The sequence below is a fragment of the Xyrauchen texanus genome, chromosome 3 (genome assembly GCF_025860055.1).
Source record: "Xyrauchen texanus isolate HMW12.3.18 chromosome 3, RBS_HiC_50CHRs, whole genome shotgun sequence".
NCBI lineage: Eukaryota > Metazoa > Chordata > Actinopteri > Cypriniformes > Catostomidae > Xyrauchen > Xyrauchen texanus.
The window spans coordinates 13,478,958-13,492,511 of NC_068278.1; the positions used below are offsets into that span (position 1 = coordinate 13,478,958).

General features: G+C 36.9%; 1 protein-coding gene across 8 annotated transcripts in view; it reads right to left on the reverse strand.

Moving 5' to 3' along the window:
- arhgef12b (Rho guanine nucleotide exchange factor (GEF) 12b) overlaps positions 1-13,554 on the reverse strand; it is a 98,794-nt gene that overhangs the window by 47,994 nt on the left and 37,246 nt on the right. For 5 of the 8 annotated variants that reach the window (XM_052097665.1, XM_052097647.1, XM_052097681.1 and 2 more), the window contains exons 2-3: positions 5,636-5,656; positions 4,886-4,980 (exon numbers count right to left, since the gene is read on the reverse strand). The exons of 1 other annotated variant lie outside the window; for it this stretch is intronic. In XM_052097665.1, coding sequence (XP_051953625.1) covers positions 4,886-4,980; positions 5,636-5,656 — 116 coding nt within the window. Of the gene's footprint in view, positions 1-185; positions 402-4,885; positions 4,981-5,635; positions 5,657-13,554 lie in introns of those variants that run through there. 2 more of the 8 variants (XM_052097672.1, XM_052097689.1) reach the window with 2 other exon arrangements.

Below are 13,554 nucleotides of genomic sequence, written 5' to 3' on the forward strand. Positions count from 1 at the left end.
TTGTTATCTAATGCAATGGCTTTCAGATTTTTAAGTCTGAATACTTTTTGTGACCACTGTAGGTTGTATTACTGATGTAAATAAATGCATTGACACAAAGAAAAATAAATGTGCAAAAAAAAAAAAACATTAAAAAAATGTCAAATGTAAATGAATACAGTAATATTTTCTAGAATTAGACTGACTTTATAAACTCAAAAGATACTGTGTTCACGAGACACACAAGCTTCTACCAAATTATTAGATAATTTGTCCATGCCCAACAGACACCCATTCCTTTCCTCCTGAATCAATTTTTAAAGCGATGACTCAAACACATCTGAGGCACACCCTGTATATCCTCCTTGATGACTCAGCTAGATCCCTTGCTAAAACAAACGGCCATCCTCAACTGAGAATTCCCTCTGATCGTCGCACATCTGTGCATCCCTACAGTCTCTCCGCGGCAGGAAGAGTGAGAGAGGGATTACTGCCCTGTGACAACATCCGGAGCTTGGGATGGGTTGGGCCCCCAACATAATGGCATAACCATAACACTGAAATCATTTAAAGTCCAAAGCACTGGAAATTCAAATGTTATTCTGCCAGACCGCATAGCAACATGGGTTCTGTAGTGCTTGATTCAATCATTTCAGTCATGTCTAGTTAATCCTATCCAAGATCATAGATTAAAAATAAATCCTGACTTCAGATCTGGGTTTGAAACCCAGATACTAGATGTAGTCAGAAAAGTAAGGGAAATAGTTAATGCCCTATTTAAAGACATTAAAAGGGTCATGACATGAGGAAACATATTTTCCTTTATCTTTTGACATATAAGAGGTCATTGTACTATAAAAACCTACTCTAAGTTTCAGAACTGAAAACTTCCTCCTTATTAGAAAAAGAGCATTTATTTAAACCAAGCTGCAAAAACGTCTCATTTGGAATACGTTGAAATTGTGATGTCACAAGGGCCAAATACATCTGCATATGCAATGCATATTTTTCCGTCATTGCACCCTTGGGTCCTCAGTCAGTCACACAGGTGACGAGGAGAGAGATGGGGCTTTTCATGGGAGATTCATCCAAAGTGGACTTACACAGGACACCTTCATGTGCCTGTAAGGATTGAAATGTTTTTCTACATAACATCCACAGACAGACGTCTTTGAAATCTTGATACATATCTCAGGCCACTTTTAAAAGATGCGGTGTCAAGTTACAACTCTGAAGAGAAGCAGCTCTCTTTCTTGCTGTTTTGAGCACAAATGATTCACGGACACGTTCTTTCGCACATCTGCATTATTTTTATTTGTTGGTGTATGAAAACATGATGGAATGATACTGGAAACTGGATGTGTCTTCAGAGTATTTTAGAGTCGATTGAATGTTCGGCTCATATCATACCAGTCATAATATGATTCAAACTTTGCAAAGGAACATTTATTGAATGTGTTGGATGTACGTTATGTGTAAACCCTGACATTTTGGTGCTTATACATTTTCTTTCAACTGAGTTTAAAAAATGTCTCTATTCGAGGGGCTGCACAGTGTTAGCCAATCATAACAGTGGGCATTTAAGTTGAAGTTTTAAGGAGGCGCTTAGGACAAAACCAAGCATTTCAGACAGAGGGCCAAAAACACAGTTGAAAATGCAAAAAAAAATTGCTTTTAAATATTTCTTTAAACAAGAATCTAATCTATATTGTCAGATTAGTTGTATTTTGCTAGATCAAAGCATATACAGTATATAAGTGCAGTGCATTTATCTTTTCCAGCATTTCACTCAGTATGGATACTTTTGATAGGAATTTTTACCAGTGATTTTCGCTGCATGGATCTAACCATCAAAAGGAATCAAAAGTAACCTTAAACAGAATGCAGGTTTTACAAAATTCGGCTGCCAGAATCCTTACAAGAACTAACATACGAGACCATATTACTCCCGTTTTGGAGTCTTTGCACTGGCTTCCCATTAGGTTTAGGGTGGATTTCAAAATTTTGATGCTTACTTACAAGGCACTGCATGGTTTGCCACCTCAATATTTGACAGAGCTTTTAACTCCATATACTCCAAAACGTGATCTTCGTTCTTCAGATACTGGTCTTTTAACTGTTCCCTCAACCCGTTTGAGATTAATGGGAGATAGGGCTTTTCTTCATTAGCTCCAAAACTTTGGAACTCTCTACCGATTGAGATCAGGCAAGCCAAATCTTTTGGAATCTTTAAATCTCAGCTTAAAACTAATTTTTTTAGGTTAGCTTTTAATTGATTTATTGTCTTTTATGCTTGTTGTTTTTTATGTTTATTTTACTGTGTATTATGTCTATTTTGTGTGTTGTATCTTTGCTATTTTAATTGTTTTTGTACAGCGCTTTGAGATGTACATTTAAAGGCGCTATAGAAAATAAAGGTTATTATTATTCTTAACCAGTAACAATGCAATCATTTCAGGCAGCAACCAGCAAAATGTCTGTCCACAATGAGGATGAAAATGCTGTGCAAGAATCACTTTCAAAACTTGAAGTTTAATATACAGTTATGATGAGAAGGAATCCAGACCATTTCACTAGAGATTTCACTGTAGGCAAGGATACCCAGTGTGATGCTACATAAATAGAAACCAAGCAAACAAAATGTCCTGTTACTTGTCACAGTTGGTAAGGAGAAAAACTCAAATTTACATGAAAGAAGTGGCTTTTATTGCTTGTCACTTTATTGTGTAGAGTCTGGTTTGGACACTGTGTTAGTGTGAACAGGCCTTATGGGTTGCATTACTGAGCCTGATTCATGAACATGTTATTCAAGTGGCAGCCAAAAGTCAAAATCAGTGTTAAGTGCTTAAACAAGGTGCTATTCCAGCATATAAATGATGATTGAGGTCCCTGTGGTCGCTTTGATGTCACAGGCCTTTACATGCTCCTGGTGCAATTATCTTAATGCAGAAAGAAGTAGTCCAGCAGCAGCTGTTCATATATACATGTCTGGTCTGCATTCAATCTCTCAAAAATCCATAGCCATGCTGTTCTTATGCATTTCATGCATTGTCTTTAGAGCAATGTGCACAATATCTGCTAAATATACAAGCTGTCACAATCCAGAAACATGAATTTTGCTCTGAATAATCGAAGTGAAACCCTGTTTGTTGATTGTCTAAAAGGCCCTCCAAACAAATAAAACATAATAATTGTACATAGAACTAATTACAAATGCAAATTCAACAGTGACAAAAGGTATGCTCTCGCTCTAAACCATGCAGGCATGAGTAACAAGATCTCATTCAGTTCCATTTTGTGTCATTTGGGCCATCATTGAGTCTGTGTCATGTACTTGGCGTCATCTCCTGGTGGCCATAAGTAATTAGAGTGAACGATCCTCTCTGCTCATATTTGGATGACTTCCACCTCTGGTTGCAGCGGTCTTAATCCTAATACTATTGGTTTAGCATTCCATGATGGACAACATACTATATAATTTCTGATGAAGTCATCTGATCCAGGAAAGCTAACGTGTTTTTAGGCAGATAGCACATTATGTGTTGTTTTTACCGATTACAATAATATGTACAGTGCAAAATTATTAATAAATGATCAAAACGGTACACTTCTGATTTTTCTGCAAATTTCGAAGCACTTGTTCAGTTTTGGTTATAATGCCTAGATGCATTGTAAAGTACAGCTTACAAGCTTTAAAACGACACCTATTTTGTGTAGGTCAAGACTGCGGTTATTAATATTTTCATAAAATAACATTTCTCTGCAGGCTCACCCATGGTCTGAGCTTAAAGGGTTAATATTGAGTCTAATGATAAATGACATTTGGTGGATTTCTAAATAATTGCACCCAACACTGGTATTACATCACAACAGGAAACAATGTCCAAATGAAAATTAACTTAATATATTAATGTGTTGTTTGCATAAATTATTTGATGTAACAGACAATTATTCACCTGTTCACGCAAGAACTGGATCTGTTAGCGCTAAAAACAACTACAGTTAAAGAACACGACTGCTACTGTGAACGAGCTTCTCTCATTGCAGTTATGATTGCGTATTGGCCATGATTTTTGTTATTTCAATTATTAAACTTTTGGGTTGTTTCTCATCTAAACCTATTGTATGTCTCAAGAAGATTTGGAATATGACGTTCAAGTCGCATGGACTACTTTTAGGATTATTTTGGTACTTTTTAAGCTGTAAAGAGAGTCACTATCACTTGCCATTGTATTGAAAAGACGATCTTCTGTGGTCCGTAAATGAAAGTCATATGGGTTTGGAATGATATGAGGGTGAGTAATTTATGACACAATTTTCATTTTCTCTTAAATTGATGTTTTTATTGCTGTAGTGTATGATTGTTTAGTTTATTATTGTTTTTTTTTTCAAACAAAATTGTTTCTGCATATCAGCTATCGGAAAAAAATAGACGAAAAATGTCCTTTGTCCCAAAAAATATCCAGTTTTTGTCTTCACCAGTCATGACATGTTGCTGATCGCTTGGTTTTTATTTGGGCTGTGTTGTGCTGGGTAGCTCCACCCATGCTGAAATGTCATTGGCCCAAACATTATATTATTTTGATATATATATTGAATATTAAAATAAAAATGCTATTTTTGCGTCACCAATCAATTTTTCACTGTATACAGGCAAATTACTTTTCATTGGAAACATGTTACATCATGTTAGGTTAAGACACTGTGCAACAGTTTGTCAATTACCTAGAGCTTTCAATTCGAAACAATTGAAACATTAGGTTTTGCTTCACAAATGTTTTTTTCTAAATATGAGAGAGAGAGAGAGAGAGAGAGAGAGAGTGACAGAGAGACAGAGAGAGAGGGCTATGCATTATTTAAGAGATGTCTTCAACTTAGAAGTGCAGACAAACAGGCGAGTTCTTACCTGTGGGGTCAAACTCATGCGAGGTGGGGACTGACGCCTTGTCGCTCTTGGGCTTCTTGTCTGGGGGATGGTCCTTGCTGAGAATACTTCCTGTCCTGTGCGCACACACACACATACACACACACACACACACACACACAATCGGGAAAAAGGTCGCCATCAATGCCACATCAGGCTATTCTTATTCAGCAGCACACTAATACTAGACAGGAAATGTGGATCCACTTACAAAAAGGTCACACTCATGCCCCCTGTCCAAAAACAGGCCCAGAGAGACCAGACAAAACATTTTTGACCAACACAATGCAAACTATCATTCTCTGAGAATTCAACAATTTATTACAAAGACTTATAAATACGGGTGGGTGTTAGGAGCTAAATCTTACATTACGGTATGAGTAATTTTATATCACTGTAACTGTATATCTCAAATATTTATATATTAAATAACCATGTGGTAATGCCTATTTTTGGATAACTTCAAAAACATGGTCAATTTCCATATTTATGTTAAAACCTCACTGTTGTGGCGTTAATGTTGTGAATCTGAGCATTTAATTTCCCATTGTGTCACACTTATATCAGCAGCAGCATCAGTGTTGTGTCTACTCTCACCAGCCCCTATTTCTGTCTGCAGAAACCAGCATTAGATGTCTGTCGGGCGGCTGTGCTTTTTGTTGTAATGGCACTATGAGGGTGTTCAGATTCTTTTGCTAAAGAAAGAGTTACAAAAGGAGGCAGTGCACTCACCTGCTCGCTTTTTTGGGAAACCTGGAAGACAAACAAAGTTGTTTTAAAAAATGATGAAACAAATAATGCTCATATGCCAATTCTAATAAAAGTTCTACAATTAGTATTTTAAAGCCATGTGTTCCCTCTGGATTTTCCAAGGGTTTTTATCATGGCAGTTTTGGAATTAGGAGTAAAATTAGATATGTGGTATTAAACATTACTTTAAGATATTTGGACATGTTGTTCTAGAAAATGAAGTATATGCAGTCATACTCCAAATGTGAATTTTGAAGCTGCTGTTTTTGTATTAAAGGCGTTAAGTCATGAGGAATCAAATTTTCCTTGATATATTGACATATAAGAGGTTATTCTGCTATAAAACATACAGTACATTTTAGAACTCAAAACTTAATCCCCAAAGCAATAAAAACATTTATTGAAACCAAGCTGCAAAAAATGCCTCGTTCTCTACTTCTGCGACTACACTAAGACACAAGGGGTACATTAATTCATGACTGCCTCTACAGCAAAAACCTTAACGCACACTTAAAATCATCACACCTTTGGCCCTGCCCACTGGCGCTTCGGTTCGTACTCCAAGAAAGAGAGCAGGACAAATAGGCCTACTGTGGCCTCACTATTCCTGAACACCAAAGGGGACCCATCTGGACTATTCTTTATTATTTTTGTATATATAAATGCTCTAGACAGACATCTTTGACCGCTTGATGCATATCTCGGGCCCCTTTAAAAAGGTATTTCAGCGTGGACTGTATGATATTTTAGCTCATATCAGCATAGATTGCTAGTGAACCAGTCATAATACGATTCATTCTTTGCAAAGTAACTACTATTGAAGTTTAGGGCAATTGGACCTGGTGCAAAACAGTGTGTAAACAGTTACATTCATGAATTTTTCAAATGTCATGACTCAAGACTGTTTGATTGTTTATGGTACTGAGTGTTAAAAGATGTGCTTGAGATGAGCAGTTTAATATCTTTGCATGCAATATGTTGGATGTGCGTTATGTGTTAACTCTGACATTTTGTTTTATAATGTCGAGGGGCCAGAGGGGCTTGTTCATTCTCTTCCGATTGGGTTTCAAATATGTCTGATTTCGAGGGGCTGCACACTGTTAGCCAATCATAACAGTGGGCATTTATGTTGAAGTTTTAAGGAGGTGCTTCTGCCAAAATGGAGTGTTTCCGACAGAGGGCAGGGTGGGAAATTATCATATATTACAAAATTATTTTAGTGCAAAAAACAAAACTTAAAATTATCAGTGAACCTCAGGGAAGATAATAAAACTATTAAAAAAAAAATAGCATTTCAAGACTCCTTTAAAAGTATGTTGCTCACAAGTTGTCCCATCATGCTTGTGGTATATGTAGTCCTTAACTAGATACTCGTTAGCAACATACATTTTTGTCAAACATGGCGGCCTTAAAATTCACATTTGAGGTATGACTGTGTAATTTATGTTGTAAAACAAAACATGCAATTATTTTTATAGAAGGTTTACCACAGACCTTATTTTACTCATAAATTGAAAAAACTACTTTTTTCATAGGAAACCCATAGGAAATTCACGAGGGAACCCATGGAGAATTAGCCTTCCTGGTTCGCCTACAAATTGACATCATGGATTACCAGCTCTGCTGCAATTATTTGAAAGTGTGCATGAAACAATATTATTTCAAAATATGAATTTTTAAAGTGAGGTGTATAATTTCTGCATCACTAGTGGCACCAAAAACAATTGCAAAAATTGGTGCTTCCCTGTGAAAAACTCACTACGATGCTGCTAAGGTGTCGTAACAAAACTTAAACCCTCTCCTGTGTGTGGTCATGAGTGCATGAAGCTCGTTCACACATTTAAACAAGAACTTGCACTGTTTTTGCTTCTGTGAGGTTTAAGTGCGAGCCACTGTGAACCAGTTTCTCTCATGAATGAGCAAAGGAGAGCAATAGTATAAGAAAAACTATATTTTCACTGCTTAATTACTTAAACATTTATTTGTTATTTCTCACTACAACCTACTGTTTGCCTTCGTAAGACTTGGAATAAGATACAAGAGTCACATGGACCACTTATGACACTTTATTTAACATAAAAGTGATTAACCATCAACTGCTGTTTTCCTGAAATCAGCAAACGAGACATTTTTCCGAAAGACGGAAAAATTTTTATTGGGTGAAATATCCCTTTAATTTGCACTTCATTATCTGACCATTATGTTGCAACCACCTACAGTACACACTGGATGCATTTGGTGGTTTTAGTGTTGCATAATGTATTTTTGTTATCTCCTTAAACTTTCCCCTGCCCCATTCGTTGCTCATAATCAGTTTGGTGTGTCTTGCCAATGGCTTCATGTACATTTCCAGCTCAGGATCTAATTCTGCTGTCCCTCGTGACCTGACTTTATCTCTGTCAAACTTTACACTGCTTTCAAAACATAAGACAAAAGGGTCACACACTGTCCTAGCTTGTCAAACAAGTTTGGAACAACATGAGGGTAAGTAAATGATGTCAATAGTCATTTTGGGGAAAATGAATCCTTTTTATAAGTTAATATGGCTCTTGGGTTGGATCACTGCGATAAATCTGCCACCAAACATGCAAGAGCTGCAGTATCTCATCAGGCTACTCTTGGGGAAGAAGTGGAGGAGCCTCTTTACAGAAATAGCTCAGACTTCTTGTCCTCCCTCCCTCTCAGCTCCTTCCGAGGGTGGATTTTGTTTTTGTTGCTGTTCCTTCCCCTCCACAATGGAGCCCCGCATGGGAACAATGGCTTCACGTCAGAGCCGGCCCACTACACAGCAGCCCTGTGGGCCTGATTCCCGGAAACAGAAAGGGCTTCTGGCAGGGTCTCCCGCTTCCTGAATGTGTGAAGGAGGGGGTGTTGGGGTGGGCAGCAGTGAAGGCAGGGGGCAGGACTGGGCCAGAAACAAAAATTCTAAGGACTTCGCTCCCTCTCGTTTCCAACTTTTCTCTTTTTTCCAATGCATTGCTCTATCTCTGGAAAATTTCTTTTAAAAAGAATATTTCACCAAAAATGACAATTCTGTCATTACGTACTCACCCTCATACTGTTCCACACCTGCAAGTTATTGTTTTTTTTTAATGGACCACACAAAGATAATTTTGAAGAATGTTTATGCAGCTCTTTTCTATACAATGTCAGCTCCTAGTGGCCATGTCAAATTCCAAAAAAAGAACACAAAAAAAGCCTAAAAGCACAATAAAAGTACTCCATTTGAGTAGTTTGCTACCAAAGTCTTCTAAGAGAAATAAGATAGCTTTGTCTGACAAACAGACTGAAATGTCAGTCAATAAGATCGAACATGCCACCATAGATGTGTCTCGGCCGGTTTGATGTCAGTGATGTCACAAAACACACTAGAACCAATGATGTTGACTAGACTGTATGACGATAGTCAAAATCTGGCTCTACAAGACTACTCATGCCACACAACAATTTCAAATGAACTAAAACTGGAGAATTATGCTCAGTTTTTCAATCCATTCAAACTAGGGCTGGGCGATATGTCTTAAAAAATTATATCTCGATATTTTTCAGCCTATTGACAATATTCGATATATCTCGATGTATTTGCTCTAAAATGGCTGAAAAGTGTTGTTGTTTTTTTTAATCAGAGGAACCATTTCATCCAAACAGCCATTGTAGCCAAGAAGATTTAATATTATAAAGACATTACATAATTAATGTTTCATTAAATAAATTCAAGGGAGAATGAAATTCAATCATTTTCATTGATATGCACTTTATGTTTATATTTCATACACAATGATATCTTATATAGGTAGCTTATTTACCTTCAAATGTTTTTACTAATACATTTTTGTGAATGAACGAGGTGTGCAAAGCTACTTCACTGACTTATTTTTGAAACCCCAGTTGAACATTGCATAATACTAAATTATTACTGTGGAACACGTCAGGTTGATTATTATAATATAATTCTGAATTATCATTATTATTCTGATTATTAGATTTGCATTATACAAAAGTAATATATTTCAGTCCTGTTTACTTTACCTTCACACGCAGGCTTTTATTTTGACACTGAAAGTGCTGTCGTATTTTCTTGAACTTCACAAGGAGCTTTTATTGTGACAAAGAAAAGGCCATGTGTATTTGATAGTTTACAATGTTCAACATTTCCTGAAACTCTGTAATCTCCTCCTTTTCTGTTATTCTGTGCCACATTTGTAGATTGGTATAATAACTTCTAACTTTTACAAATGTTTGGAATTGCACCAATGCTTACTTTGATTTCACAATGCACGTGAACTGATCTGAGAGCGGCTCCATGATTATGGACAGGTCTTGTCTCTTTCTAAGAAACAACAACAGGACTCCAGACTGCGACTAAAATGGAAAGCAAATCTGTGATTTGGCGACTAAAAACAGCCATTTGTCTGCTGAATGTTTCAGTTTAGGAGCCAATGGCTCCGAAGTCATTTTTTCAGTCTGGAGCTCTGACTAAGCCAGCTGAACTTGGAACTGAGAAACAATGTTAATGACTCTACAATGGCCGTAGACTTGTAATATGATTCCAGTGTAATAGAGGAAATAACGATTAAGCAAAGCTGCTCAGAGCACATTTTGCACCTCATTTTCCCTCCATTTGACAGCCAACGGCAGTCTTTGGATTAATGTGTAATTTGCAGGTTTTTGGTATTATTTGAAACAATTTGTTCATCTTTGCCTCTCTAAGCTCTAAAGCTTGTTAGTACGAGACTGGAATTTCACCAAACACAAATGATCAATGTATTGCAGCAGAGGGAATAAGAATGTCATTATTGAGTCTATGCAGTTTAAAAAAGTACCATGCCATGTTTTTGGAAATGGTGTCATGGTAGCGGTGTATTTTGGACATATATATATATATATATATATATATATATATATATACCTTGGTAATACCATATTTTGGAGGGGGGAATATAACATGGTAATACCATATTTATTTGGAAATATAACAAGGTAATACCATGTTTTTTGGCCATAAGGTATACCATGTTATTTTGGACATGTATCATGGTAATACCACTTTTTTATGGAAATATATAATGGTAATACCATGTTTTTTGGCAATAGGGAATACCATGCTATTCTGAATATGTATCATGGTAATACCATGTTTTTGTACATTTATACCTTGGTAATACAATGTATAAATGTACAAAAACAAGTACCATGGTCTAGGCATGTTTTTTAGACAGTTTAATGGTAGCACCATGTTTTTTAGACATGTACCATGCTAATACCATGTTTGTTTTTACTTGTACCATGGCAATACCATGTTGTTTGGGCTTGTACATCTTTTTGGACATCTACCGTGGTAATACTATGTTTTTTGGACATTAATAGCTTGATTCTACCAGGTTTTCTGGACATGGTACTATGGTAATACAATGTGATTTGGGTATGGTACAATGGTAATACCATGTCTTTGGATATGTATCATGGAAATGCACTGTTTTTTGGACATGAACTAAGGTATCGCCATGGTTTTGGACATTGTAAGTCTGTGGTTTCTGGGCATGGTACCATGGTATTCTTTAAAGTACATTGGAGTACGATGTTAATACAACAGGTCTAATACATAAATATGGTAATCTTTCAGTACAAATTATGATGGTATTAACACCTGTACCATGACTGTACGATGGCAGCGCCTGTATCATGTACCATGGTATTATATTACACTGTACTATGGTAGTACTTTTTTGTCAGGCTAGATTCCATTGAAGTGATTTATGCACCTAATAAGCCTCCTGTTACCAGAGAGGAGGACATTTAGTCTAACCAATTGAACAATGAAGAAATCAGTTAATGAATGAGAAAATTGAGATCCAATTGAGATTTTTTTAGGTGCCTTTTGTTTCAAATCTAGTTTGTGGATTTCCTTAAATCTATTTGTTAGCAAGTTTTTTAATATGTATGATCATGGCAGAACACGAATCAAATGTATAATGTTAACAGTGGCCACACCTACTGCCCCATTGCCCCCCTTTCACTGTGTATCACTGTCTGAAAGTGCTTGAAGGATGGGGTCTCATCTCCAGGGCGATCTCTCCTTCTGCCCCAATAAACCCGATGAGAGCGACAGAATGGTGTGCTCAGGGATGCACATTTCTTTACGCTACACTGTCTCTTCACGTTTTATTATGATTAGGCTGGGCTGGTGGGGGCAGGGAAAAGAGAGAAAGAGAGGAGAAGAAAAATATACATGCATGCATCGTACATTGAGGGAATCTTGTTCCCCTAATTCCCTCAATCTATTGTTTTGTGGTAAAGGTTTTAAAAGGTGTGCAATTTTTTCAATGTTAAAATACTTTCTTCTCTTTAATGTGCAAAAACTATACAACTATAAGTTTGTCACCAAGACAAATTCCTTGTATGTGTAAGCATATTTGGCAATAAAGCTGATTCTGATAAGTAAGCAATCATGCATTTTTTTTTTTCCTGAGAGTGATTGAGCAGCATGACGTCAACTTCAGAATCAACCAATGGTATGAGTTTGGGGCAGGCCTTATTGTTTGTCCAAATAATGGAAGACAAGAGCAAGGCAGAAGGGTCCGTATGAATGTTTGGGAAGCTGTTTGGAAACACTATTTTTGCAATTCCATTTGGTGCCATTAGAGGCGTAGAAATTACACCATTTAACTTTAAATTGTATCCCTGATAAATTCACCACAGGGTTCAAAAACACAACAGTTACTAACCTATATTACACAAAGTGGGTAGAGAACAAAAAAACAACAACAATAAAAATCACTACCAATCTTACAGGTTACTGTCGTTCCTCTCAAATCAACTGTATTGAAGAATGCATCATTAAGCTAAATGACGACTACATAAAAGGTATAGGCCTACCCTGCTCATATGCATGCTCAAGTCAAGTATATCAAGTCCATGCCCTGCATTTATTTGAATACTATGAAGCAAACATCTTCCATGACACGTCCAAGACCGCTGTTAAGTCTACATCACCTTAATCTGTGTGGAAATTTGGAGTGCATCTGGACAGTGAGCTGTACTTTCGTCCTCTCCTCAATGAAGTGCGAGCTGAAGTGCTGCTCTCCTGCGTCATCATTAGCATATCAAAAGATGTCATGTTGTGTTAAATGGAATAAGATGACTATTCGACAACGAAACTTTTTTTTGACTAATCGTTTCAGCCCTATCCACCACCGCACCATTATCTGCTGAGCTGCAAAAAGATGCTCTGATGTTTACTTTTCAATCTGCTGCATTACTGACTGCACTGACAAACTATAGCTAGCTAACATAGCAAACAGACATGGTTGTCAGGGACAGGGTTAATGTTATAATAGTTATGTTGAAAAGAGAAAATGATGGGGTCATTTTTTTAATTAACTTTCCAGAATGTATTTCACAAACTAGTTAGCAACCTACTGAAAGACACTGCTCAACTCTGCACCGTTTAACTCCGCCATGTCTGAAGACTGCACTAATGGACTGATTTTTGGCAACTTTGTTCCAGAGTGTAGGTGGGAAAAAAAGTCCATACTGCAGCCATCTTGAGTTCCACAACAATGACAAAGAGAAAGCAAACCATTTTGGGCAGAGAAAAGAGTGGAAAGCAATTGGTTGCAGTTAGCTTCAATGTCAGCAGAACATCTGAGAAACACCACAAAAATCTGACGTCCCAAGTTTGGTTCGGTGTGCTAACGTGCACTGATTAAAGCACCCCAGATTCATTTTAATTGCATATTTGCATAATTTCTCATATGTCTGGCTGCAACAAATTACTATACAAATCTAAAACAACCCCATGACACTGGGTTTTTGTGGACAGAAAGGGAGCATTTTACTGCTTTAAAAGGCTGTTGTCAAATATATTTCTATAATAATTTCTTAACTTTATTATTACTACA